At 49.8% G+C, this 24,341-nt stretch overlaps 8 protein-coding genes across 8 annotated transcripts; 6 read left to right on the top strand and 2 right to left on the bottom strand.

Moving 5' to 3' along the window:
- Positions 1-1,795: 1,795 nt before the first annotated feature.
- Z518_01181 (uncharacterized protein) lies at positions 1,796-2,668 on the top strand (the record flags this gene model as incomplete). Its single annotated transcript, XM_013421782.1, has 1 exon — positions 1,796-2,668. The coding sequence occupies one exon, from the start codon at positions 1,796-1,798 to the stop codon at positions 2,666-2,668; it is 873 nt and encodes a 290-aa protein (XP_013277236.1).
- A 1,256-nt stretch (positions 2,669-3,924) lies between these two features.
- On the top strand, positions 3,925-4,498 carry Z518_01180 (uncharacterized protein; the record flags this gene model as incomplete). Its single annotated transcript, XM_013421781.1, has 2 exons — positions 3,925-4,256; positions 4,324-4,498. The coding sequence occupies 2 exons, from the start codon at positions 3,925-3,927 to the stop codon at positions 4,496-4,498; spliced, it is 507 nt and encodes a 168-aa protein (XP_013277235.1).
- A 1,556-nt stretch (positions 4,499-6,054) lies between these two features.
- On the bottom strand, positions 6,055-7,765 carry Z518_01179 (uncharacterized protein; the record flags this gene model as incomplete). Its single annotated transcript, XM_013421780.1, has 3 exons — positions 6,055-6,472; positions 6,521-7,498; positions 7,551-7,765. The coding sequence occupies 3 exons, from the start codon at positions 7,763-7,765 to the stop codon at positions 6,055-6,057; spliced, it is 1,611 nt and encodes a 536-aa protein (XP_013277234.1).
- A 2,671-nt stretch (positions 7,766-10,436) lies between these two features.
- Z518_01178 (uncharacterized protein) lies at positions 10,437-10,803 on the top strand (the record flags this gene model as incomplete). The annotated part of the gene is made up of 2 exons (XM_013421779.1): positions 10,437-10,554; positions 10,634-10,803. 2 exons carry the CDS (start codon positions 10,437-10,439, stop codon positions 10,801-10,803), a joined length of 288 nt encoding a protein of 95 aa, XP_013277233.1.
- Positions 10,804-11,187: 384 nt separating this feature from the next.
- On the bottom strand, positions 11,188-11,882 carry Z518_01177 (uncharacterized protein; the record flags this gene model as incomplete). Its single annotated transcript, XM_013421778.1, has 3 exons — positions 11,188-11,568; positions 11,623-11,681; positions 11,855-11,882. 3 exons carry the CDS (start codon positions 11,880-11,882, stop codon positions 11,188-11,190), a joined length of 468 nt encoding a protein of 155 aa, XP_013277232.1.
- Positions 11,883-12,222: 340 nt separating this feature from the next.
- Positions 12,223-12,939, top strand: Z518_01176 (uncharacterized protein; the record flags this gene model as incomplete). The annotated part of the gene is made up of 1 exon (XM_013421777.1): positions 12,223-12,939. One exon carries the CDS (start codon positions 12,223-12,225, stop codon positions 12,937-12,939), a length of 717 nt encoding a protein of 238 aa, XP_013277231.1.
- Positions 12,940-13,865: 926 nt separating this feature from the next.
- Z518_01175 (GDP-mannose transporter) lies at positions 13,866-15,192 on the top strand (the record flags this gene model as incomplete). Its single annotated transcript, XM_013421776.1, has 4 exons — positions 13,866-14,117; positions 14,172-14,259; positions 14,313-14,696; positions 14,753-15,192. 4 exons carry the CDS (start codon positions 13,866-13,868, stop codon positions 15,190-15,192), a joined length of 1,164 nt encoding a protein of 387 aa, XP_013277230.1.
- A 1,464-nt stretch (positions 15,193-16,656) lies between these two features.
- On the top strand, positions 16,657-24,088 carry Z518_01174 (uncharacterized protein; the record flags this gene model as incomplete). The annotated part of the gene is made up of 4 exons (XM_013421775.1): positions 16,657-16,807; positions 16,859-17,333; positions 17,391-23,142; positions 23,207-24,088. 4 exons carry the CDS (start codon positions 16,657-16,659, stop codon positions 24,086-24,088), a joined length of 7,260 nt encoding a protein of 2,419 aa, XP_013277229.1.
- Between the last annotated feature and the right edge of the window lie 253 nt (positions 24,089-24,341).

Here is a 24,341-nt window from a genome sequence, read left to right as displayed (position 1 = left end):
CATGCGCTTAGTCAGTTGAGATACTTGGGAGCACATACAGAAGAATCCCCTCCTTTTCTTTTCCTTTCCTCCCCCCACAAAAAAAACCAAATTGTTGAGGATTAAGGGACCATCAGTGTTTTGAACATTCCGAGAATGCTACCCACACTAGCTATGAACCGGAGTACAGTAGCTTGTCACACTGCTGTTGAAATGTGCTTCGTAAAGATTTTGATTAGGAGGTGGAAGCTGTTGAGAGATTCAGATGATGTGATGTTGGTTTCGCTCCCTAACCCTTTTCCAGCTTTGCAGTGCTCATAGCCCAAGCTCCAAGTCCTGAGAGAGTTGCGGGCTGCGCGAGTTTCCGCTTATTGGACAGTATCACCCCAAAAATCCCAACTTCAGCGTCAGGAATGGAGGATCAGATTTATAGGCAACATGAACCAGTACCTTTGCCCCTCTACTCGCTGGCAGTTTGGTTTGCCTTGATTCCCGGCGGTGGACTCTGTCGTATCTGGGACAAGAGGGGAAAGAAAAGGAGCAAGGGAATACCGCAATGGCAAAGGTTGACTGAAGTAGTCGTTGTTATGGTCTATCTGTGTCTTGTTGTTCTGAGAGTTGTGTGGGATAGCAGGAGTGGAAGAAGTAAACGAGTGCTCTAGTGGGCGAGTCCCAACTAGGCCTAGCGCTCCACGTGACAGTCTCGGACCGCAACGCCCCTTTGTGGAGAATTCTTGAGGAAATTCAGATCTCTTTGCATGCGGTGAGTGCTTGAAGTTGTCACTTTAATTGGGAAGACAAACATCAAACCCCTTTCCCAAAAATGATGGCCACATCCTGGACAAATATTGCTTACTAACGAAGATCTGTCAAAGATCAAGGAAAAGTAGCTCTCGACAAGATGTCCGAACAGGACGCGTCAACAATCAAGGGCTTAGGGATCCAACTATACGTGAGCTTCTATAGGCTAAGTGTCGCTTTCCACGGCAGTCCCATGTAGTGCCTTGCATTTCGTTCTCTGGGAAAGGATTCCAGAGTCGATTTGCAACGAAAAATACATTGACAACGCCTTCATGACAGTGTCACTTTCTGGGTTCAACGGCGGAAGATCCAATTCTATTGGGTCGACCTGGGCCCGGATTAGAAGCCCTCCCGGCCCGAAAGGGTATCCGTCGCGCGCTACGCCGGAAAGCTGACCCGCGAGAGCTCGCAGGGTGATCTTGTCCCATTGCACGTGGTGCACGAGGTCGTCTTCGCCTTTTGCCTAGGCAAGGAAGGGATAACAGTGTGTCATTAGCCTATCCCAACCTTCACGATCAAACGCTAACAGACACGCATAGACGGTGAAGAGCTTTGTGACGCTGGCGATGCGGTAAATATTGCGATCCACGAGGCTGGATGAAGCCGGAAGGTAAACAATCCCTTCGGGGCAAGACAATCTCCCTTATGCCATGCTCCTACTAATAAGTCTGCATGAGCTGCTCTGTTAGAACAGGTTAGCGTTGGCACGAGACGATTCCGGGAAAGAAGGGAGACGTCTCCCACTTCAGGACCTTTCGGAGCGGGGGTAGGAGACATAAGAGCTGTCTACGAAATACGAATCCTCCACTCCCTCGACTTTGACTAAACCAGGGAGGGACATATCAGTCTTGGCCCGCTTAAGGTCCTCATAAAGGCTTGAAACTATAGAATATGCCTGAGAACTCTAACCAAGTACGGGTCCATCTCTGATGCTACCATCAATTTTCCAAGATCCCTTCTACAAGTGACACAAGCAATCTACCCTTTTCCCTCTGCAACTCAGCCGTTCTAGAAGATGGGCAGCGCTCCAGGTGCGGCCACAGTGACTCCGCAGGAGCACTTCAACAACATAGCAGCGATCTATGAAAAAACGACAGGAGGCTCAACCCGGGTGATTGCCAGGCATCTTGCTGAGATATCCTCGCCTATCGGTAGGAATTCGAGGATCCTGGACATCGCATGCGGCACAGGAGTCGTTATCGACGAACTGCTCGCGAAAATAGAGGATAGTGATGTTCGAAACACCCTTCTGATCGAAACCTTCGATGCAGCCCCTTCAATGATAGAATTGGTCAAGACAAAGGTTGTTCAAAGCATCTGGCAGCTACCTCCAGATCATATTCGCGCAGATACTTTGGCAGCGGAGGATCTGGATTCAATATTGTCAGACAATTTTGACTATTCCTTCGCGAACTTTGGATTCCAGTTCTTCAAGGACGTGGACAAGGCAGCTGCGCATGTTTATCGGACATTGAAACCTGGAGGTAAAGCATATATCACAGCTTGGAATGATCTTGGATATATGAAAGCTGTTGAGGAAGCAGCGGAAGAAATCCGGCCAGGACAGCCAAGTCCAAGACTGCCTTTCGAGGATGCTTGGTTCAAAGACTCGCACCTAACCAATATTTTCCAGAAAGCAGGCTTTCGGAGCGTGGAAGTGCATCAGAAAGACAGCGTCTATACCTCAGGCTCAATAGGCGATATGGCTCAGATCCTGTCGGAAATGATGGCGACAATGCTAAAACTACAAGGCTGGACAGACGACGAAATGGGCAGGCTTCCTGATGCGCTAAAGAATGCGTTCGGTGGATACACGGAGGGTTTGGTTGTCGACGAAAACAAAGTACAGCTGAGGATGATGGCAAATGTTGCGGTTTGCGCAAAATAGGGAGTGGAACTTATTCTGGTTCATGGTCCACAAGGATTGTGTGGATTATTGTGTCAGATCGAATCTATATTCAAAGCTGATTGAGAATAACAAGGAAGGAGCTCTTGCACTCGAGAAGAGTGAAGCTTATCTGCATCTGTGATGGAGCTACGGTTGGATTTTCAGCCTTGTCTACTCCTGCTTTCTTCTGCGGCCAGGCTCTCGTCAACTGGGTTCCACTTAACCCCATTAGTCTGCTCACACCCAAAGAATACCGCAATAGGCTACTACCATCATGTTCTCGATATTGCTCCATATTGCCTGGGTAGTCGTGCCAAGATCATGAATCGTGCTGCCTTTGTAATAGGCAGGGTGGATTATCCTCGGTATCTCGATTTCTGACAGTCACGGCCTCCCAATTGACCAGGTGTTGGCCCGCTCTGTTTGTCTTCTTTTGTCAGTTTGTGTGATTTGGTGCGAAGTTTAAGTCCTTGCCCCCACTGGCGTTGTCTTGTGTTGAAATGAAAATCCGCATTGTGGCTTGCTAGCGACGGACTGGCGGTATTTTTGACATTTTTAGCATTACTTCAGCTTTCACCTTCTGTGGTAGAGTTCGCTATCATGTTGGTATTGACTGATTCCCCTGCCTAATCTTATCGCCCGTTCGTCTGGGCGTTGACTCAAAATCGACAACCAGTGAAGAGGTTATTTTCAGGCCCTGCGAAAAGTGTAGTTGATTTTCTCCGGTCGCTCTTCTAGAGTCTTCCGATGTTGGATGTCAACAGATTCAGGGGACTGTCGTGCTTCCCGGTAATTGAGCAAGTATTGGCTAGATGCATGGTGTATTGTTAGATCCAATCAGTCCTTCATCGTTCTAGCCTCTCAGAGTCCATCGCATTTAACGAGGCTGATGTATTCGGCATCTTCAGAAGAACCCACCTAGACAGTCCTTACCCAGTCTATCTTGAAGGCATCTTGCACGCGGACGCGGAAGCGGAAGCACTACCTAAAACCTCTTATCTCTCTAAGCCCCCTACCTGCCGGACTTTCTCATATGCAGTTTTACCTTCTTGTATCTGTCTCCATTTATTCTTCAAGAGCTCACTCTTCATGACTTGTACCAGGCCTGCAGACGACCCAAGAATATGCAGATGCTTTTGATATTTGCTTCAATTTCTAATGTTTCATGACAGAGTATTCGAATTTATACCCCTGTTGTACCCTTCGAACGATTTCCCGGTCCCAGTCGGCAATCAATGGCATGCCCATACTCAGACATGAATCGGCCAACAGACCCGATAATATCATCCATACCATGCGCAACCTCTCAAGACCCCGAGTGCACTGATAAACCGGAGAACTACGTTGCAGGCGTTCAGGAACGTCCGCCAGCATTCCTTCCCTGGGCGACTCCTGCGTACGTCAACGACGGCTTTTTCCTCCTCGGCCTCGCACTCACCAACATCACAGGGAAAACTCTGGATGAAGTGTTCCGCAACGCCATTTTCGATTTCCTCGACATGACCAGGTCCAACTCCAGTGCACCCGACCCATCGGAACGGTTCGGGGCCGCTATTCCCGGCGATCCGCAGTACTTCGCGATTGACAAGTCAGCTGGCCGAGTCCTCGGGCGGACTCCTATCCACGCTGAACGACCTGGCGAAACTGGGCATTAGTATCCTCAACAACACCCTGCTCTCCGCCGATGAGACGCGCAAGTGGGTTAAGCCTATTTCCCGTACGGCGCGGTTGGAAAACTTCGATGGCGTCCCATGGGAGATTTCGCGCTACACTCACACGGCCACGGGCGTTGTCACTGACATATACACGAAGTCCGGCGACTCCGGTTAGTATGATAGTTTCTTCGCCCTGTTGCTAGACTTTGACGCCGGTTTCAACATCCTTTCTGCCGGTACTGAGAACCGTTTTTTCACCATTGGCATCATTGGCGATCTGATTGCCGATGTGATTCCACCTGCTCTGATGGCCTAGTCTGCTGCCCAAGCCGAGCGGAATTTCGGAGGCATCTACGTGTCCTCGGTTGAAGGGTTGAACTTCACCTTGGCTTTGACTTTGAACCGGACTCAAGGGGCGCCCCTAGCTTGGCGATATCGAAGTTCATCAGTAACGGCACAGACATGCTCGCGTGGACCCTTTGCCTGCTGGACCACGACTCGTGCCATCAATCAACGAGGCAGATGCAGCTAGGAAACAGGTCGCACTAAGGGTGGTCGGGGCTTTTGACGGCGGATTGGGTCAGTGCCGGCTCCATCACGTACGGTGGCTTAGACACAGGGCTTTTTATCTTTGATGTTGATTCTAGTGGTGGGACGGCGACCGTGAATCCTGCCGCGTTTAGGACCAAACTTGGGCGGAGGGAAGGATGGGGAGCTGCACGTATGTCTGTGATTTGTACAGAGTTAACAGAGCATTAGAGGCTACTTCTCTGTGTAGGGAGTATCTGTTTGCCATTGTATCTCGAAGGAAGTCCACGCAATCATATCGTTCTCTCCACTTACCTCTCTTAAATCGATCGTAGTTTTCACTTCCCCGCCGAGATAATTGTCGGTCAACCTACGGGCTAGACAGTGAGTATTCTGTTTGGGTGCATATTATGGAGCCGTGGAGGAGAAGTGATAGGGAACAAGTGAAATGGGGGGAATCGGTACGCAGAAAGCGGCCACTGCCAGTGTGGGTATTGGCAGTCCGCAAATATTCCAAGCTCACGATGCCCCTGGCCATCGATCTGCGAAGATCTCTGTCCTGGAAACTTAAGCCACCTCTGTTGGCATTTGTGGGCATATTTACTTTTGGCGGAAATCGGCTGAAGGAACACAAGTTGGCACTGCGCCAATCTCATGAGACCCAGGTCCAGCAGCTAGAAGAACCGGTGGGGGGCAATCTGACCGACAAGAAGAACCAATGATTTAGATATAGCTATTGATCTTCGAGCTGATGTTTAGAGCTCCAAGGCTGCTTATTGGTATCCTCAGAAAAATCAAGCCGTGCTATCCACCATATGAGGGCACAGCGGTTACGGCGAGGCCGGGGAAGTATTTACAATGGAGGTCTTCAGATTGAAGGCCTTGAGTGGCGGTTCATTATTCGACAAAATCGGCGAATGCATTCGAAATCAATACTTTGTCGAGAATTCAGAGCTGTGGCTTCATTTATCACCTATTGGAATGGGCCGACTTTTCTTTCTCGAGCAATCGGGGCTCACACTCATCTTCTGTTATTCGGTCCTCTTGTTCGTATCATCATGAAAATCAATTGCTAATCACAGATCAACATTCTGCTCTCGTCAACAATTCGTTTTCATTTTTGTCCGACTTCTGGAGCAATCTTCCATTGCATGTCCCTGACATGCTTAATATCTTTGGGCGCTAGTCTGTGATGTGTGCCACTCAAGCCGATTCTTCTGTTGCGCCCTTCTCGGCCACGGTGATTGGTAGTTCCACGCTGGGACCGCTCCACTGTGCGAACTTCCTAGCGGGTGTTCGCTCTTCAAATATGAGATCGAGCTGATACGTAGTTCGCCCCCTCGTTTCTGGTATATGGAAATAAGCCAGAACAAAGGTCACAATACACAGACCGAACCAAATGTAACCTACTTTGGCCCCAAGATCGCCAGAGTCGGGATTGTAAGTGTACGGTGAAACAGTGCTGAAAGCGAAATTGGCGACTCCCCCAAATGCCCATCCAATGCCCTGAGATTTTGCACGGAGACGCAGAGATGATGTTTCGGCTCCAACCACATATGACACCGGCCATGCACCGAGAGATGCCACCAGCACAACCAGATTCATGGTCACCGAAGCGTACCTAGTAAGCCCAGTTAGCACGGCTCCTGCTGCAGGAATGCAAACATACCAAGGAACGACGGGAGTGTCAAAGCTTCCACAGATGCCCATTCCAAGCCAAAGGAGAGTGATGATCAGCAAGGTGGTAAGGATAAGCTTTCGCCTTCCAGTCACCGTAGTGAGCCACATGTCGACGAGACTACCGATGATTCCGAGTACAATGCCTATTATCAAGAAGATGATGCTTTCGCTGGAACCTTGACCGACCATCTGCATGAAATATGGACCATCGCCAAGAAGAGCGAGACCAAATAGCTGAGGGAGGACCGCTGCAAGAATGACGATGAGAGTACGTCGACGATCAATTCCTTTGAAACAATCCAGATATCTGGCTTTGTCTGACTGTGCTTCCAATTGCTCATGGGCGATGGCCCGTTGAAGCTGTGCAATAGTTGCACTTATGTTAGCTCCCGCCTTGTTCAGACGTGTTTCCGCCTTGGTGGCTTCTTCAAGTCTGCCTCGACGGACGAGGTACGCAGGACTTTCTGGTATCAGAACCGAAATAATCAAGGGCAGCGCGGAGAAGGGCCATTGGGATATGATGCAATTTCGATAAGACTCGGAGCTTTCCTCGTCTTCCGCCGCAAAGACGATGAACGCGCTTATGAGTTGGCCGAGGAGGAAAAAGATGGGGAAGAACGCAATCAGCGGACCACGGAGTGCCTGTGGAAGAACCTCTGACATGTATGTCTGCGCGGCACAGACTGCGGTACCAATGGTCAGACCTTGTAGGAACTTTCCCACCATAAAAATAGCGGGGCGAGCAGCGCCACTCTGATCAGCGTATTGCGACGAGAAGACAACAGCAACTCCGATGGTAGATGTGAGACAGCCAATGGCAAGCGAAGCTCTTCTTCCCTTGCGGTCTTGCAAGGCACCACCGAGGATCGATCCTAACATGATGCCAATGGGACTTGCGGCGTTCCAGGCCGACATCCATTCGGAGGCTATGATCCATTCGTCGTCGACGAGAACTCCATAATCTTTTCTATGGGTCTGGTCAGTTTCATGGTTGTTGTCAATTACTTCATTCAACGTACCGAAATGCCGGAAGCGAAGCCAAGTTGCCCACCATGGCCATGTCATATCCCCAAAGAAGGATCACTGATGTGAGGGCCAGGCCATACCCTGCTGCTTTTGGCCATATTCGAACTGCCCGTATGAGGCTGAACCTCTGAGAATGCGGATCGATCTCGGAGGAAGCCACGAGTTCGACGTGGGCCAGAGCGTCCTTGGTATCGACTTCTTCAGGCATAGTGACAGAGATACGATATTGGGATCGAGTATTTCTTTCTCTCAGGACGCAGTGGTGGACCGAAGAGGGGCTTGTTGTTCATTTATGTCCCATAAATCTTCACGCTGAAAAGGACCGCTGAGGAGACCCCGCGCGTCGTAATGGATGTCCGCACTTGCAGGACGCTCCGTCCTTTCTTGGGCAGGGCTCCCCGAAACTAAAATTTGGCAATGGACTAGATTGTTGAAGCTCTTCGTTGCGAGAGGTGCTGAGAAAGTTGAGAGACAAAAGGAGGGTTCTTGGCCTTTCACCATTGCGATTTAGGAGTATCAGTATTCCGATTCGGAATGTCTCTGGGCGGCGTTGGGGGGGATATATGGCTGTGCGAACATGGGTTTCATTTTCCAAAAGTGCATCGTATATATCAAAGACACTACACCATCGACTTCGATAGACCTTAGCCGACATGCCTTCTGACCACGTTCCTGATCATGGCCCTGGAGACTTACTGTCGCCTCCGCCGCCTCCGCCGTCTCTACCGCTTTTGTTTCCGCAGGTACGGTAAGAAAGGAGCAATATTGCTTCCTTGGATGCTCAATGTATACAAGGATGGCATCTTCTTTTATAATTCTTGGTAGCCTTAGGTCTTTGCTGAGCCGTGGGGATGGTGGTTTCGTGCTAATCCGTATACCAGGTTTTTTGCCAGCCCGTACGCCACTCTCAAAGTGTTGATATTTGAGGAAATTTTGATGCTGAATATAGGGTTTTCAGAGCCGGAAAACCATATTGCCTGATTTCCAGCATCTGAATAGCCGAGACATTCGAGATCTGGTCGGTGATAAGTGCGGCTCAGGAAGTAATAGTCGACCGAAGCACGGAGAAGTATTTGATCACAGAAACGAAACAAGTGGCGGACCTTTTGCCGAGGTAAATGGTCTTTTGCAAACTTCGCTTCCTCCCGAGTCGGAGTCTGGCTGTGAACGGTATACCCCGTTGCAACCAAGACTCGGCTAGCGGAAGAAAGGGGCTTTTGAAATTTTTGTTTTTTACTAGCGCAGCTCTTTTGGTTGATGCCTGTTCTGATCATCTGCCCTTCCCAGACATTTTGGACATCTGAGGTCAGGACAAAAACTCTCCATGAAACGAAAATGGCGATCTCAGGCACGTTTTGGGCCGGGTTTGAACTGCGCGGGGTGTAGTGCGAGCCAAAGTCTCTGGCCTACTCCTGGCCTACTCTCTTGCCTATCTTGTTGCCATACGATACCAATATCTGAAACGCCGTGTGACACACCATTTATGCGGCCTTTGACTACGTCTACCTTCAGAATAGAGCGGAAACCTGCAGGATACTTCGGCAAAAGCACCATTCTTGACTTCAACCAGAAGACAACGTGGGAGTAAAGGTTTTCGAGGCGCAAATGGGTTCTCCATGCTCGTTTCCGACATTCTTCTCCCATCCGGACTGGGAACATTATATCGGTGTCCTGAATTGAAGATATAAAGAGGATAATGCTATAAAGTGCTCGTTCAATATCACCACAGACCTTATCCTCTCAGTTTTTCGATCGATACGGCTCCCACACCGAACCCGAGAACCTCTTCGACATGTTTAAACAATCGGCGTGTTGCTCTGCTATACCCTCTGCAGGCCATAGCTGCCTTCACGTTCTGCCGCTTGCTGTGGAACAATTCCCAGCGTCATCATGAGCATACCGGGGCCAACGTTGGCAGTATACACCAAGTTCTGGAGGCTGCTGAACGTTTGGAAAGGAAATGCTCACACGATAGCAATCGAGCTCCATAGAAAATATGGACAAGTTGTTCGAATTACTCCCAACCACATCTCCATAGGAGACCCTGCCTACATCCCAGGAGAACTATACCAAGTCGGTGTTCTACCCTATCCAATGTATCTCGTGGAAAAAGAAGCGTCAGATGACCCTCTATTCTACCCGGGACCCCACTTATCACCAGATTGAGAAACGTAAAGTTGGTGCGGCGTATAGTCTGCCCAATCGTCTGGAATCTGAGGCAAGCCATCGACCCGTGTATTACATTGATTATGGAGAAGCTTGACGAATTTTCCAGGAAACAGAAACCCATCGACCTTGGAATCTGGCTGCAACATTTCGCATTTGATGTGGTCAGGGAGGTGACCTTTGCCAGCAAACTTGGATTCCTGCATGATGAAAGCGATCGAGGGAATGCTTACTTACACCGCACACTGCCGCCAGGTTCCCGAGTGCTATAAGTTTCGACTGGGAAATCCCCTTTTCTCTCTCCTTGTGCCGGCAATGGAGACGTGGAACCAGGTACTCATCTTCGCACTCAAGGCTATCAACGGTCGAGCTTCCATCAAATGAGATGGGGCTCCATTGGGAGGCACTGTGCCCGGCCATTTCACTGTCATTGAGAATATGGAGTAGTGGAGAATGTAATGAGAACTAATCCAGAGAGAAGTAGAAGCCGCCTTTCGACCAGCTCATGAGAACACCTATGATCTACTAGAAGCAAGCTTTGAGCCGCTTCAATGTAGACGGCATGCACTTCCGTAAAGCGGCATGGTGGCCGCGAACCTCGCCATGTGACTTCAAAGCCTGTTTATGTAAGCTGCCAAGGCCCGTCGTCTGCTCTCTGCACCAAAGCCCAGCTATCCCTATGACTTCGTTCATCAATTGAGTTCTTAACCAACATGGCTGACGCCGAACTCAATATCAACCAGGAAGATCTGACCCGCCTCACACCCGGTCAGCAACGTGAACTGCGGGTGTTTCTTGAAAGCGAGTCACAGAAGGCACAAATACAGAGCAGTAAGTTGGTCGTCTTTCTTCGGTCCTTGCCGGCCTGGAGTGATCGTTGAATTCACAAGCTAACAAATGTCAATTGCAGCAATCCACGATTTGACCGACGTGTGCTTTAAGAAATGTATCACAGGCTCAATGTCTACTGGGAAATTGACGACTAAAGAGGAGAATTGCATGGCGAATTGTGTCGAGAGGTTTCTGGACTCGCATCTCGCAATTTTGAAGCATCTGGACACACTGCGACAGAGCCAATAAAGAGATCAGAGGAAGATTGATGGCTTCACGACTCCGAGCATATTGTACGAATAGACCAACCCAAGCCAAAAACAAAATGGCAGGCGGTTTTGGACTTTGATGGGCCAGAAGGATGTTCTCTGCTCGCAGGCACTGGTGCAGATCTGTATCAACAGCAAAACCTATCGCAGTGGTGGAGTAACCCGCATGTCGGGAATTGAAAACGAAAAAAAGTTGCTGCTCTTGTGTTTCTGGATGCACGCTTGATTTTAATCATAACTTGATGTTCTAATGTCGAGCTGCTTTTTTCCTCGCTGAATCATGTACCCATGTGGTTGCATCCGTGGACGCAAAACAGAAGCTCCTCTACCATCCGCAAATCCCTAACCCATGCATCTTCCACCTTTAGACGATTGAAAGCTTGGTCGCCGCAATGTCCAGAGCATCCACGTCCGATGTTAATCTGGCAAAGGCCTTCTTGGTTCCATCCGGTCGAATTAAAGTATTGATCTTGACTGTGTCCACATCGTACAGCTTCTTCAAAGCATCCTTGATTTGTCGCTTGTTGGCTTTGGTGTCAACAATGAAGACTAGAGTATTGTGTTCCTCGATCTTCTTCATCGCGCTCTCGGTGTTCAAAGGGTGGATAAGGACTTTGTGGTGGTCCAGTCGGGGCTCATGAGGGATTGACTTGCGTGGGTACTTAGGTGATCGGGAGAGGATGAGGGTTTTGGGTCTGTGGAAGGTGGTGGATTTGCGGATTTTGCGAGCCTTTTGGGCATGGACCTGGTTCATTGTAAGATTTTGTCCGGCAAGGGAATACTGTGATGGCAGACGTACGCCTTTGAGCGTGGCTTTGGCGGCCTGGTTGGCTTTGGCACTCGGCTTCTTTGAACCGCCTGTTCGTGAAATGAGTCAGCTGTATCCTCGCTATAGGATCTAAAATTTGAATGAGTAGTCCGAGTCCTGGGGAGTCCAGTCATTGCTTGAATTGCGGAGTTGCTCCAGTCCTCTTTACTACAGTCCACCTGATTTCCTTCTCCATGCGGAAAATCGGGAGACAATGTCGTACCTTTCGACTTTGCTGTCGGTGGCGCCATCTCTGCTGTCCTTTGCGCCGAAAGAATTGGTGTCGAAGAAAGTGGATGTCGCTCAATCAAAAAAGTGATCACAATCCCCGGCCACAATTCTCCTTTGTGTGGCTGCCAAGGAATCCAGCGCCAAGATATCGGGCGGAGCATTCACGACTAAAGCGCGAGACCCGGGTTTGCTCCATTCTGCCACCGCTATTATCTCCTCTGCAAGTCTCATTTATTTGTTTTCTTCTCTTAGTGGATCGGGAGGCTGGAGTCGGTCTCCAATATGGCATGTAAGCATCCTTGAATAGATGCCACCTTTCTTTCAACAGTTATCTCGTCAGTGATTGGCTGAAAGTTCGGTATGGCTCTTGAAGAGGCAAAGAGCAACAATGACAACGACACTCCACATGATGTCCAGGAGGAGGAAGAAGAAGAAGATACGGACGCTCTGTTAGCTTCTCTTGAGAATGAAGGCGACGACTCTGCCTACCGTGCGCAAAGAATGCAGGAATTAAATCGTGCAGCTGCCTCCAAGGCGACAATCACATTCGACACGATCAAGAAGGCATATATCACGTTAAAAAGCGATGATGAGACTCTCAGCTTTACTACAGAACATGAGAGGGCAGTGGTCCATTTCTTCCATCCTGACTTCGCCCGATGCAACACCATGGACACTCACTGTCAACATATTGCAGAGATACACGCAGAATATGGTAATGCCGATGTCTCATTTGCAAGAATCGATGTCAAGGACGCCCCATTTGTGGTAGAGAAACTCGGTGTGAGAGTGCTACCTTGTGTGATTGGCTTCGTGAAAGGAGTCGTCAAAGGCAGGGTCACCGGTTTTGAGGGATTGTGCTGGAATGGAAAAGAGGGAAGCCCGGATGTCACAAGATCCCTCGAAGAAGCACTTGTTGGTTGGACAGTTCTTCGCAAGAAGCTTCTCTTGGGCCATGATGACGAGGCCAGCGACCATGATGACGATGACGCGCCCAATCGACGAATATCGGCTCGAGAAGGGATTCGCGGTCGCAAGCAGAAGATTGAGGATGACAATGATGATGATTGGGACTGACGTGACATCAGGCTGAAATAGGTGGAATTCCAACATGCAGTAGAACACGTGGAGGTAAAAAGGTTCTGGCAGCCCTGACAGCGATCTCAACCAAGCACAATCTGAACATACTGAAACATGAGGGGAATAACAGTGTACTGATGAAGATCACCGATGTTCGTTACGAGCAGCCTTTTCCTAGATGCCGATCTTTTGGCGGGAAGGATAGACTGGACAGCTGCCTCTTTGGTAACCTTAACACATATCCAGATGAAGGCTGATGATCGTGCGTACACAGGAAGCTGGCAAATATGATCATGAGTCGGAAATTCGAGACATGCATATGTGTACGGAGGTGTGTAACCGAAGTACTCACCTTGGGTACCTGGGCATGGGAAGTACTGTAGATATCGGAAATTATATTGGTGGTTCCTGGGCAAGAGATGAAGGGCAAGGCTTAGTCCTCAGCGGCCCAAGAATATTCGGAGAAAAGTATAGGAACTCAGGCTCAGAGCGTCTTAGCTTGTGGGCTGAATGTACCTAGTTGATTTGCGGACTTGTCAGACGTGGAGATTTGACGGGAAGTTTTGGCTGTGCCACTCACAGTAAATCATTGATGCACGTCAGCCACCATCGCATGGTGCACAAAAACCTCCACCAAAATCTGCCACCTGCGCGTCTTTTCGTCCCCTTTTTCCTCATCGATTCGAGGCCACTTCCAACGCTTCTCTACCGGCCTATTCGCACCACGCATCCACCTATGCCCTTTACATCTCCCTACGACTAGCCACTTATCTATTTCTTTGAAGACGACGGTCATTCTCTTGTCGTCCGCGCGTCCCTAATCCCCGCCACTTCTTCCTCGGATTGCGTCCGGACGGTCATTCGTTTAACCTCCTCTCCTTGAACGTCTCACCAACCCGAATTTCTGCAGGTCATTGTCAGACATGGCGGAAGAAGAGAAGAAGAGGTTTCTTGAAGGCAATGAGATGGAGCTGGGCGAGAAACAGGGAAAAAGTTTCAACAGTCCTCCGGCGTCGTCAGCCCCCAGATTTACACCACCTTCTCACAATTGGCAAAACAATCCCATCCTCCCTGTTATCAGTTATTGTGCTTCGTCCATTCTGATGACCGTTGCCAATAAATTCATTCTCTCCTTTCCTGACTACAATCTCAATTTTTTCCTTCTGGCTGTTCAGGTCCGTTCTGCACCTACTGCCCGCAAGCATTCACACCGGCTGACCGTTCCACAGTCATTTGTCTGTGTTCTGGCTATCCAGTCCTGCAAAACCGCCGGTGTCATTTCATATCGAGACTTCAAGACTGACGAGGCTAAAAAATGTACGGGCACGAGAACGGTCTCAGAAGATCTATTTGTGGGCTGACATGCGCAGGGTTTCCCATCTCTCTCCTCCTGATTGGCATGATCTACACCGGTACCAAAGCCCTGCGATATCTCTCGATACCAGTGTATACTATTTTCAAGAATTTGACCACCATTTTGATTGCGTATGGTGAGGTTCTATGGTTCGGAGGCTCTGTTTCATCTATGGCGCTTTTCTCCTTCGGGTTGATGGTTCTGAGTTCCGTGATTGCAGCTTGGGCGGATATTAAACACGCTCTCGACTCGTACGGATCTACATCATCTGCGGCTTCGCAACAGCTGGCCACATTGAACGCAGGATATATCTGGATGCTGATCAATTGTCTGTCCACTGCGGCCTACCTCTTGGGCATGCGTAAACGCATCAAGCTCACCAACTTCAAGGATTTCGACAGTGAGTATTTCTGCGAGGAACGTCCGTGGACGTGTGAAAATGCTAACTGGTGCTAGCTATGTTCTACAACAATCTCCTTACCATCCCTATCCTGATGGCTGCCTCTCTTGTTGTGGAAGATTGGTCCGCCTCTAATCTCGCCAAAAACTTCCCCGCCCACGCCAGGAATGCGATTATTGGTGCAATGATCTTCACCGGCATGTCCTCGATTTTCATCTCATATACCTCAGCCTGGTGCGTGCGAGCCACTTCTTCAACCACCTACTCTATGGTTGGCGCCCTGAACAAACTCCCCATTGCCGTCTCTGGCCTCATCTTCTTCGACGCACCAGTCACCATCCCCAGTGTCTCGGCCATTATTGTAGGCTTCATTAGCGGCATTGTCTACGCACTCGCCAAGATCAGAGAATCCTCCAAGCCAAAGACCGGCATTCTTCCCACTACGAACACCATGAGCGCTAGCAGCCAGAGCAACCGAGACAGTCTAAAAGCATGATCGAAGAGGTCCAATTTGCCAAAATCCCCTCCGCGTCGTTCGGGAATTACACCGTATCCACAGCGGAAAGGAAGATGTTATGCATTGCGAGGCGCTGGACGGTTTTTACTTGGGGACCAGGGATTGATTGAGAAACGTTTAGAGAATGCCGGTTCACGTCGGTCAGAATCACTAACGGGGAAAGGATCGCTTTTTTCTTCTTCTGACCAATTTAGAATTGTTAGACAACAATCTTTCGTTTTTTGTATTTCTAATAATAAAGAGGCCACAAACTAGTAACAAGTATAAGGAAACAGTCGTTGATAAGAGGAACCTCCCTCTGTGATGACCGTGATGAGTACATGCACTGGGCACTCCCAACGCGTCCTGCGGATGACGTTACCTAAACACTTCGGCCGTGTCTGCTATCAATGTGGACGTGCCAGCTCTTTTTTCTCTCATGTGTCCTTCGCGTTCTGCTGGAACGAGGGCACATTCATCAGCTCGTCCCACAGCCGTATGTTCCTTTCAATGACCACCCAACAGGTCAAGAAACCAAGCAACCTTCTTCTCTCCTCGAATTAATACTGTCTCTGATCCTCGATGGAATATAGATCTCCCATGCCGGTCGGAAGCCTCATCTGTTTCTTATGTGCGCTTGTCGGGCAACTTTCTCTTGTTCTATGATTGGGATGCAGTGCCACAGTCTTCACAATTGGCCAATGCCTCAGTGCACCGCTTCAACGAATGGGGATTCCGGCCAATTCGCCTTCCGCAGGGAGCACCACCCGTAACGAGCGTGGGCATTTTTCACCGCGTGAAGATGCAGAGGTGCTGTCAAAAAGTACGTGTTCTGCATGAGAAGCAACCAATCAAACCAACGTTGTGCCGAAAATCGGTGCATGTACCTCACAATCTCGCTTTGTACCAACTTTGACATAAAACACAACGGCGAGACCGGTATCCCACCTCGTGTACAAGAAGTAAAGCGGCCCAATGAGACATCTCAGCCGTTCAAAAACACCAGCCACCAGTCTTTTCGAAAGGACAGCTGAGGAACTCCAAGATCAAGAAGCAGTAGAATCCAATGGACTCGATTAAGCAGACAACGTGTTGTCGACGCAAGCCCTACTGACGGTGACACCGGACTTTTCAATTCTCTGTTCGCAACAAACATGTCTCAACGAGGCTTGGGCACGCTGCAAATAGGTGGAGCTGAGCTTGACAGTTCATTGCGCGTTATACGTAAATATCAAGATAAGCAATGCTATCCTCATACTACGGTGAAGACAGCAAGAGGCTGTTATCAAACGGCTGCAAGGTAAGTGATTCTTCCCCCAAAATTACTACCATCCTGCAGAGCGGCAGGGCAGACGAACCCATGTCGAGATTGCCAAAATGTATTAAAGTCATAACCTCTCCCCCGAACATGGTGAACTATGTCGACCTCTCAGATTAAGGCGGAAAAGGCTATACGCACTGAAGATGCACATTGTAGATGGCGTGTCCCCGGAGGACGAACCTTCCGGACTTCTGTACGGAGGTTCACCTTCTGGTGCCCCAAACGACCTTTCTGAACAACCAGACTCGTGCGGCAACAGCGTCGTGGCAGAGCCCATTGCAATCATAGGCATTGGTGAGTCTCTAATCACTCCTGGACGATTGAAGGATACTAAACCTTGATGAGGTTGTCGATTACCGGGAGGCGTCAATTCTGCTAGCAAGCTGTGGGACTTTCTTCGTGATGGCAAGTCAGGCCAATGTAAAGTCCCGCCGGACCGCTTCAATGTCGATGCCTTTTATCACCCCAAAGGATTGGGCCGACCAGGAAGCATGCACACCGTGGGCGGATACTTTTTGCAAGAAGATCCTCGGGATTTTGAACCTGAATTCTTCGGAATTAACCCTTTGGAGGCCACCCAGATGGATCCTCAGCAGCGCAAATTACTCGAGGTGGTCTTTGAGGCCTTCGAGAGTGCTGGCGCCACTCTCGAAGATGTTTCCGGAGCCAACATCGGTTGCTACGTTGGCAACTTCACGTATGATTTCCAGGTCATGCAGAGTCGAGACGCAGAGTATCTGCACCGTTATAGTGCGACCGGTATGGGTGCAACGATTCTCGGTAATCGGATCAGTCATACCTTCAACCTGAAAGGCCCAAGGTGCGAGATTCCTGATCTAACGCAGAGGGTTTTTAACTGATGCGGCCCAATTTTTAGTCTTGTCTTGGATACCGCCTGTTCCTCCTCCCTCTACAGTCTGCACGTCGCCTGCTGCGCTTTGGCTCTTCGCGAATGCGATGGCGCCGTGGTTGCCGGCACCAACTTGATTCAATCCCCAGATCAACATCTCAGTATCATGAAAGCTGGTGTCCTTTCTGGTACCTCAACCTGTCACACATTTTCCACCGCGGCCGATGGATATGGTCGTGCAGATGGGGTTGGATGTCTTTTTATCAAACGCCTTGCGGACGCCATCCGAGATAACGATCCCATTCGCGGAGTGATTAGGGGCACAGCAGTGAATTCGAATGGAAAAACTCCCGGCATCACCCTTCCATCTTCCAACGAGCAAGAAGCTGTGATCCGCAAAGCCTATGCTAGAGCCGGCCTCCGATTTGATGACACCATATATGTGGAATGCCACGGAACCGGTACCCCCGTGGGTGACCCCATTGAAGTCGAAGGTATCTCTCGGGTCTTCAGCCAATCCCCGAAATGTCAGCGAGACGGGCAACCTCTCTTGATAGGGTCAGTGAAAACCAATTTTGGCCATAGTGAGGCTGCCAGTGGACTTACAAGTGTCATGAAAACCGTTCTTGCGATGGAACAAGGAGCCATCCCTGGTACCATTGGAGTGAAATCAGTGAACCCTAAAATCAAAACAGGCGAGTGGCGTATCAGCATTGTCAAAGAACTGACCCCCTGGCCGTCGTCTGCATTGGTCCGAAGAGCAGGGATTAACTCGTTCGGATATGGAGGAGCTAATGCCCACGCGATCATCGAATCAGCCGACGTGCACCTCACTGCAATCAATGGATCGCGGGACAAGTGGGACGGGTATCACCCCCAGGCTTATCTAATACCGGTATCTGCAAGCCGTCAAGCTTCACTGGAACGCAGAGTCAAAGAACTTCGACGACATATCTCTCAAAATCCTGTGGAGATCGGAGATCTCGTTTACACACTCAGCCAAAGGCGCTCCCACCTATCCAATCGAGGATTCTTCTTGGCCCGCGCACAAACCCTAACGGAGGTTATCAAGATCGAAAATCTACAAACTCTTCCTTCTGGAGCGACGACAGCTGCGGCCGACCGCAAATATGCATTTGTTTTCACGGGTCAAGGCGCCCAATGGCCAGAAATGGGAAAAGGCCTTTACAACCAGTACCCCATCTTCGCAAACACTATCATGGAAATGGATGATGTCCTCCGCAACTTGCCTGACCATGCTCCTCAGTGGACCTTGAAGGACACCATGTTCGAGCCGTCAAAGACCAGTGAAATCCATGACGCAGCCAGATCCCAGCCAATCTGCACTGCGCTGCAAGTGGCTCTCGTTGTTCTGCTAAACTCCTGGGACATCGTTCCATCTGCGGTGGTGGGCCATTCATCCGGAGAGATTGCAGCTGCATTTGCCGCTGGCCGCATATCTGCTGCTGAGGCAATAATTGCCGCTTATTTCCGCGGTTACGCGGTTGGCCAGCTTCCGGCGAACGGCGGAATGATGGCTGTTGGTCTCCGTCATGAGGCTGCCGTGGAGGAGATTGCTGTCGGATCACTCCAGGGTCGTATTCGTGTGGCATGTGTGAACTCTCCAGAGAGCGTCACGTTGTCAGGAGATCTTGACGCCGTGGAAAGCCTAGTCCAATCGCTGAGCGCTAGAAAGCTCTTTGCCCGGAAACTGAATACAGGCGGCAAGGCCTATCACTCCCACCATATGATAGCCATCGGCGATCTCTATGAGAATCTTCTGAGTAAGAGTCTGAGGATGTTAAGCGGTAAGACCACGAAGCTCAAGTTGGACACTCCTGTCCGTTGGGTATCTTCGGTAACGGGAGAAGAATACAGTGATGTTCCAGCAGGGCAGTATTGGAGAGCGAACCTTGAGAATCCTGTTTTATTTTCTGATGCTGTCGAAGGGATCCTCAAGTTCAACGAGAAGTATGAATTTATCGAAATTGGCCCCCATTCCGCGTTGGAAATGCCCATTAAGCAGATTCAGCAAAAGGTCAATGATCAGTCCCCATACTCTTCAGCTATGATCCGGTTCAAGAACAACGTCGACTCAATCCTCAGCGTGGTTGGCCAACTCTATCTTCGCCATCATCGAATCAACTGGGCAAAGGTCAACCATCTCCAAATTGGTTCCACAGACCAACGACGATTCCAGGTCGTGCACAGCCTCCCACCTTATCCATGGACCTACGAAGACCGATTGTGGCACGAATCTCGACTCAGTTCTGAGTTCCGTCACCGCAAGTTTCTTCGCCATGAATTGCTGGGATCACAAGTTCCTGGAGGCAACGGGCTTGAGATGTCATGGCGAAACATTCTGAAGCTGGCCGATGTTCAATGGCTCGAAAGCCACAAACTTCAGGAGACTATTGTCTTTCCTGGAGCGGCATATATCACCATGGCCGTGGAAGCAATGAGGCAAATTGCAGTTGGAAAATCTCTCCCAGTTTCTATTCAAAACATCGCTTACAAGTTACGCAATGTCAAAATTCTATCAGCCTTGCCGATATCCGCTCAGCCAACAGCGGAGGTGGAATTGTTCACATCCCTCCGACCAAGTCCTATCACGTCAGCATCCGTCTCAAAACAATGGTGGGATTTCAATATTGTCTCCCATGAGGCCAGCGTATCCACTACTCGAGCCACAGGAACAATATCCTTCTCGCCTGCTTCCGATTCGGTTGAGCCACAGTGTACGATCTCGCTGCCGGACCTGGAGCCATCCGAACCACGGGTGTGGTATAAGAGTCTTGTTCGTGTAGGCTTGAACTTTGGACCCGATTTTCAATCAATTGAAAGTTTTGAAACCCCAAGCACAAGAAATAGGCGTATCTGCCGTGCGAAGGCACCTTTCATTCAGGACTACAAAGACGAATACCATCAATACATTATCCATCCTATCACGCTTGACGCGATGCTACAGACCAGTATTGTTGCGAGCTGCTCTGGAGAAGCTCGAACGCTTCACGCCAAAGTGCCTGTCAGTGTTGGTGAGATACTCATACAAACACCTAACACCACGTTGACAGGTGATTCGTCTTGTCATATTGAATCGGAGGTTCGTGTGGTAGGTTTCGGAACCGCGGAGGGCAAAGCAGAGCTAATCACGGAGACTGGACGGCTTGTGGCCCAGCTCCATGATCTCAAAATGGTTCCTTACAATGGAGTTAGTCAATTAGGCCAAGATGATACCGCCCGGCATCCCATGTTGAGAGTGCTTTGGAAACCTGACATTCACCGCCTACCACTCGTCTCCCCTGAATCTTTGTCTACTGTTTTCGAGGAGTTTGCGACATCTATTGGGGAAAGTTTGGACATTACAAACGAGGGTCTGGTCAAGGTGAAAGCCTGCCTGGATTGGATATCTCATAAACATCCCGGACTCAGAGTCATGGAGCTTGGAAATCGGAATTACCTCACCACCAACCATGTCATCGATTTCCTCGACGGAAGCTCCGCATTTCCACGACTACAATCCTACGTCTGTGGCCATATTTCTGACGACGGAAACGTTTATGGGTCTCAAATTGATATCGCCAAAGGCCTCGATGGCCCGTTCAATAACGACGACCACGCTCGCATTTCTGCTGAGGAGCAGTTCGATGTTGTGCTGATAATGGCAACAGAAACCGAATCTTACCTGAAAATAAGGAATGCGGAAATTAAACAATACATATCGGAAGGTGGAATTCTACTGGGGCTTTTGCATACCAAGGAGACTCCCCCGAATCTCGAACCTGATTTCAACGTCGTCAAGGTCGACCTCAGTCTTGGGAACGGCCAGTTGATACTAGCGTGTCGGACTCGGAACAGTGAGACCAAGGAGATTCTTAGAGACGCATCCTCAATCCTCATTGTTGACCGTGGTGAGAACGTTTTGGGCAGTGCAATCGTGAATGAGCTGTCCCAGTGGGTCGAAAAAGAAGTTACAAGGATCTCCTTGGATGCAGTGAGCAAGAGTCATGTGCCACCTGGCTCCTTGGTTATCTCCTTATTGGAATACGAGGAGCCTTTGCTGGCTCGATCATCTGGCGATGATATGGAGAAAATCAAGATTATTACCGACAATGCTGCCAGATTGATATGGGTAACGTCGGGTGATCTAATCCAGGGATCACGCCCTGAATTTGGGCTGGTTTTGGGGCTGTCCCGCGCCGTCATGACAGAGCAACCATCTTTGAAGTGGCTCACCTTTGACATCGATGATGTCGCGGCAAGCCCCCAGCAAACAACACAGAACATCCTCTCAGCCCTCTCCTCGACGACATCCGGCGCCCAAGATGACTATGAGTTTGTGCAAAAAGATGGCGTTATATATGTGAGCCGTTTTGCTCCTGACGACAATCTCAACAAGATCTTTCGACAAGCACAAGGCAACGAGCATCTCGACATCTCAGTGAAAGAGGCGAAGCCCGTACAGCTCGATATCAAAGAGACGGGCAATTTTGACACCATCTACTTCAAACAAGTAATGGTACCAGCGATTCTCGACCCCATGGATGTACAGATCTCTCTGAGAACGGTGAGTCTGAATGCAAAGGATTACTATGTCTTGGGTGGCAAAACAGAGACAAAAGACGCAACATGTACACTGGAATCATGCGGAGTGGTTGATAGAGTGGGCTCGGGAGTCAGCGACTTGTCGCCTGGGGACCGAGTCGTCGTGATGGCTCCTGGGTTCTTCCGGACGTCAGAGATTTTTCCATCTTGGGCTTGTCAGAAGCTCCAAGACGACGAGTCTTTCGACGCAATGTGCACTCTTCCTCTGGTCTATGCTACGGCCTTGTACGGTCTTCGTGACCGGGCAAACCTCCAGGCCGGAGAAAGTGTGTTGATTCATTCAGCCGCTGGAGGACTCGGCATAGCAGCAATCAATGTTGCCCGACTTTTGGGTGCTAAAGAGATCTTTGCTACTGTGTCGAGTGAAGAGAAACGAGACTACTTGGTCAAGACTTTTAGGCTCAAGACGGAGAATATTTTCAGCTCACGAGACACATCATTCCTCCAAGGGATCATGAAGGCCACCAACGGAGAAGGTGTGAATGTTGTTCTCAATTCATTGGTGGGGGATCTCCTTCATGCTAGCTGGAAATGCTGTTCCTCCTTCGGACGCCTCATCGAAGTCGGGAAGCGAGACTTGGTGGATTGCGGCAAGCTAGAGATGGAGGAGTTCCTAAGGAATGTCACTTTCACCGCCTTCGACGTCACCCAGCTATACTACCACCCCAGTCCCGCATACAATCGGAAATGGGCACAGCTTCTCAAGGATGTGCTCCATCTCTTCCGAACTGGTCAAATCGGCGAAATTGGACGTGTCAAGATCTTCGACGTCAGCGAAATCACCAACGCCTTCCGATATTTCTCGGCCCAGAACCGAATAGGTAAGGTAGTTATCAGCTTGGAGAATCCGGAAGCTCGTGTCCGAGTACGGCCCCTGAGATATCGGACCACATTCAACCCAAGTAAGAGCTACATCATGGTTGGGTGTTTGGGTGGCTTGGGAAGATCCATCAGCAGATGGATGGTATCTCGTGGTGCACGAAAATTTGTGTTCCTCGGACGGTCAGGAAATGATAGACCTTCCGCTCAACGCCTCATCTCAGATCTGGAACGTCAAGGTGCAAAGTGCACCGTCATCCGAGGAGACGTAAGTATCAAAGCGGATGTTGATGCTGTGGTCGCGGCCGTAGATGGCAAGATCGGAGGTGTTATCCAAGCAGCCATGGGTCTTCATGTACGTTTGGGACCCTCTGCAATATGCTTCTATAGCGTTCTTTCCGCTAACATGGTGTTCATAGGAGGCTCTTTGGACGGCCATGTCGAACGAAGACTGGCACACTTCTATCGACCCCAAGCTAACCGGAACCTGGAACCTTCACCATGCCATTCAAGGCAAGGATGATGAGCTGGAATTCTTTTTCATGACAAGTTCGATCTCGGGCAGTGTTGGCACTGCTACGGAAGCCAATTACTGTGCCGCGAACTACTTCCTCGACGTTTTTGCCCGCTACCGCCGGTCTCGAGGGTTGCCGGCGAACGCAGTTGGTCTCGGCATGATTTCTGAGGTTGGCTATCTCCACGAGAACCCAGACATCGAAGCCCTCCTTCTACGAAAGGGTATCCAAGCCATTAACGAGGACGAGCTCATCCAAATCATCGACATTGCCTTGTCTGACGGCCAAGGCAACCAGCAAATCTCTTCTTGCCGGTTCGACACCGGTGCTCAAGCACATATTTTGACGGGTCTCGAACCATTCGGCCTCAAAGAACTGCGCAAACAAGGATGGGAGGGCATATACCCGACACTGCATGACCCACGCGCCGTCTTGATCAACCGGGTCCTGGAGGGCGAGAACACCGTCTCCTTCAAAGGCCACAGCAGTCGTCTGCAGGCTGACGTGCTCCAAGCCCTCCAAGATGGCGACTCACCCTTCCAGGTCATCCTCGCCCATATCGCCCAACGATTTAGCAATCTTGTATTACTGCCACTGGAGAAGGTCGATGTCAACAAACAGTTGTCCAGCTACGGCATGGACAGCATGATTGCCGCCGAATTCCGCTCCTGGTTCTACCAAGCTTTCCAAGTGGATGTCCCTTTCTTGGATCTCATGGGTCCGACAGCATCAATCCAGACGTTGTCGCAGACAGTTTTTGCAGAAATCGAGCAGGAGCTTTCGTGAGGCAGAATATGATTTCTTTTGTGTCTCCGGGACGTTCTCGGGCAAAAAGGAGAAGAGCTGGAGGAAATAGGGAGCCCTGCTGCTTGACGCTGTCTAGATTTTGGGATTACTCTCAGGTACGTATATAGATTTATACAAATATCATAAGTTTCCAAGCTCAGTACACCGCCCTTCGTCAGGCTGCAGCGCAATGCCAGTTCAGGACCGACGCATTCTCCATCAATATTAAAAAATATGTCAGAAGCATCTTCGA

Source organism: Rhinocladiella mackenziei, assembly GCF_000835555.1.
Source record: "Rhinocladiella mackenziei CBS 650.93 unplaced genomic scaffold supercont1.1, whole genome shotgun sequence".
NCBI lineage: Eukaryota > Fungi > Ascomycota > Eurotiomycetes > Chaetothyriales > Herpotrichiellaceae > Rhinocladiella > Rhinocladiella mackenziei.
The sequence above is the reverse complement of the archived record's forward strand: the minus strand, read 5'-3'. Positions and strand labels throughout refer to the sequence as shown.